This window comes from Sinocyclocheilus rhinocerous, unplaced genomic scaffold (genome assembly GCF_001515625.1).
Source record: "Sinocyclocheilus rhinocerous isolate Xijiao unplaced genomic scaffold, SAMN03320098_v1.1 scaffold1539, whole genome shotgun sequence".
NCBI classification, from domain to species: domain Eukaryota; kingdom Metazoa; phylum Chordata; class Actinopteri; order Cypriniformes; family Cyprinidae; genus Sinocyclocheilus; species Sinocyclocheilus rhinocerous.
In genome coordinates, this window is record NW_015662173.1 from 201,650 (window position 1) to 202,725 (window position 1,076).

Here is a 1,076-nt window from a genome sequence, read left to right on the forward strand (position 1 = left end):
CTTGTGTGTTTTTTTTTTTTTTGTGTGGACAATTTCTTCTTTATCTACTGTAATTAAATCCTTTACAGATATTTAAGCGTAAATGTATTCCAACATCATTCATTAACACAAAAGCTTTCTACATGAATAATATTTGACATTGTTTTCTCTGAAATCTTTCTTTAATATGGCTGCTTTGTTTTCTTTCTCCCTCTCACTGTCACAGATTGAACTCCGCGATAATTGGGACACCCATTACTTTGCTCACAACCAATTATAAATACAGTCATAGTCCTAGCATGACCAGGAAAGGAAAAGGTGAGCGTCTGGGCTGGGGGTGGGGTGTTATGTAACATGACTGCATCATTGTGATAGTCTTAAAAGGCAACAAATCAGCAGCCAACAGCTGTTGGCCAGAATGAAGATTTACGCCCACTCAGCTGTCAAACATGCCCACTCTGTCTCGCTCAGTCCCTCTCCAGCTACTTGAATGTAGAAACATAATAAAATTGCCTTTAAGATCCTTGCATTGGCCCTGTTAACAATGATAAATGACTAAGACCTTTATGTCTGCGCTCATAGCGAGTAACTGCTGTTTGTTGAGAGCCACAAAATGTTTCCTAAGAAGAAAGAAAATGGTTTAGGTTTGTCCAGTACATTTGTCTTTTTATATTGGCTTAAATTATAATCTTGTTATAATCTTTATATATATATATATATATATATATATTAGGGGTGTAACGATACACATATTCATATTGAACGGTTCGGTACGAGGCTTTCGGTTCGGGATGCATTACAAACCGAACGATTCGTTGGAATAATCCTATTACAGCATATTATTCTATTAGGTTAGATTAGTGCACATGCGCATAGAGAGTGCGTTCTTTCACTGCATAATTCAGTCTATTAAAATGCATTTAGAATGATCACAAAATTCAAGATATGGGGACAGAAAATTTATATATTTACATAACTTCATATAGTTAATCAATATCACACGAATAGTGCCGTTTTTTTCTCTCTCCAAATATCAGCATGATTACAAATGATTTTTACAACAGTTCAATAAACAAGAAGTTAATTAATAGACTTAC

At 34.8% G+C, this 1,076-nt stretch overlaps 1 protein-coding gene across 1 annotated transcript in view; it reads left to right on the forward strand.

Moving 5' to 3' along the window:
- LOC107727893 (filensin-like) overlaps positions 1-1,076 on the forward strand; it is a 34,421-nt gene that overhangs the window by 20,236 nt on the left and 13,109 nt on the right. The window contains exon 7 of the mRNA XM_016537930.1: positions 206-297. Coding sequence (XP_016393416.1) covers positions 206-297 — 92 coding nt within the window. The remainder of the gene's footprint in view (positions 1-205; positions 298-1,076) is intronic.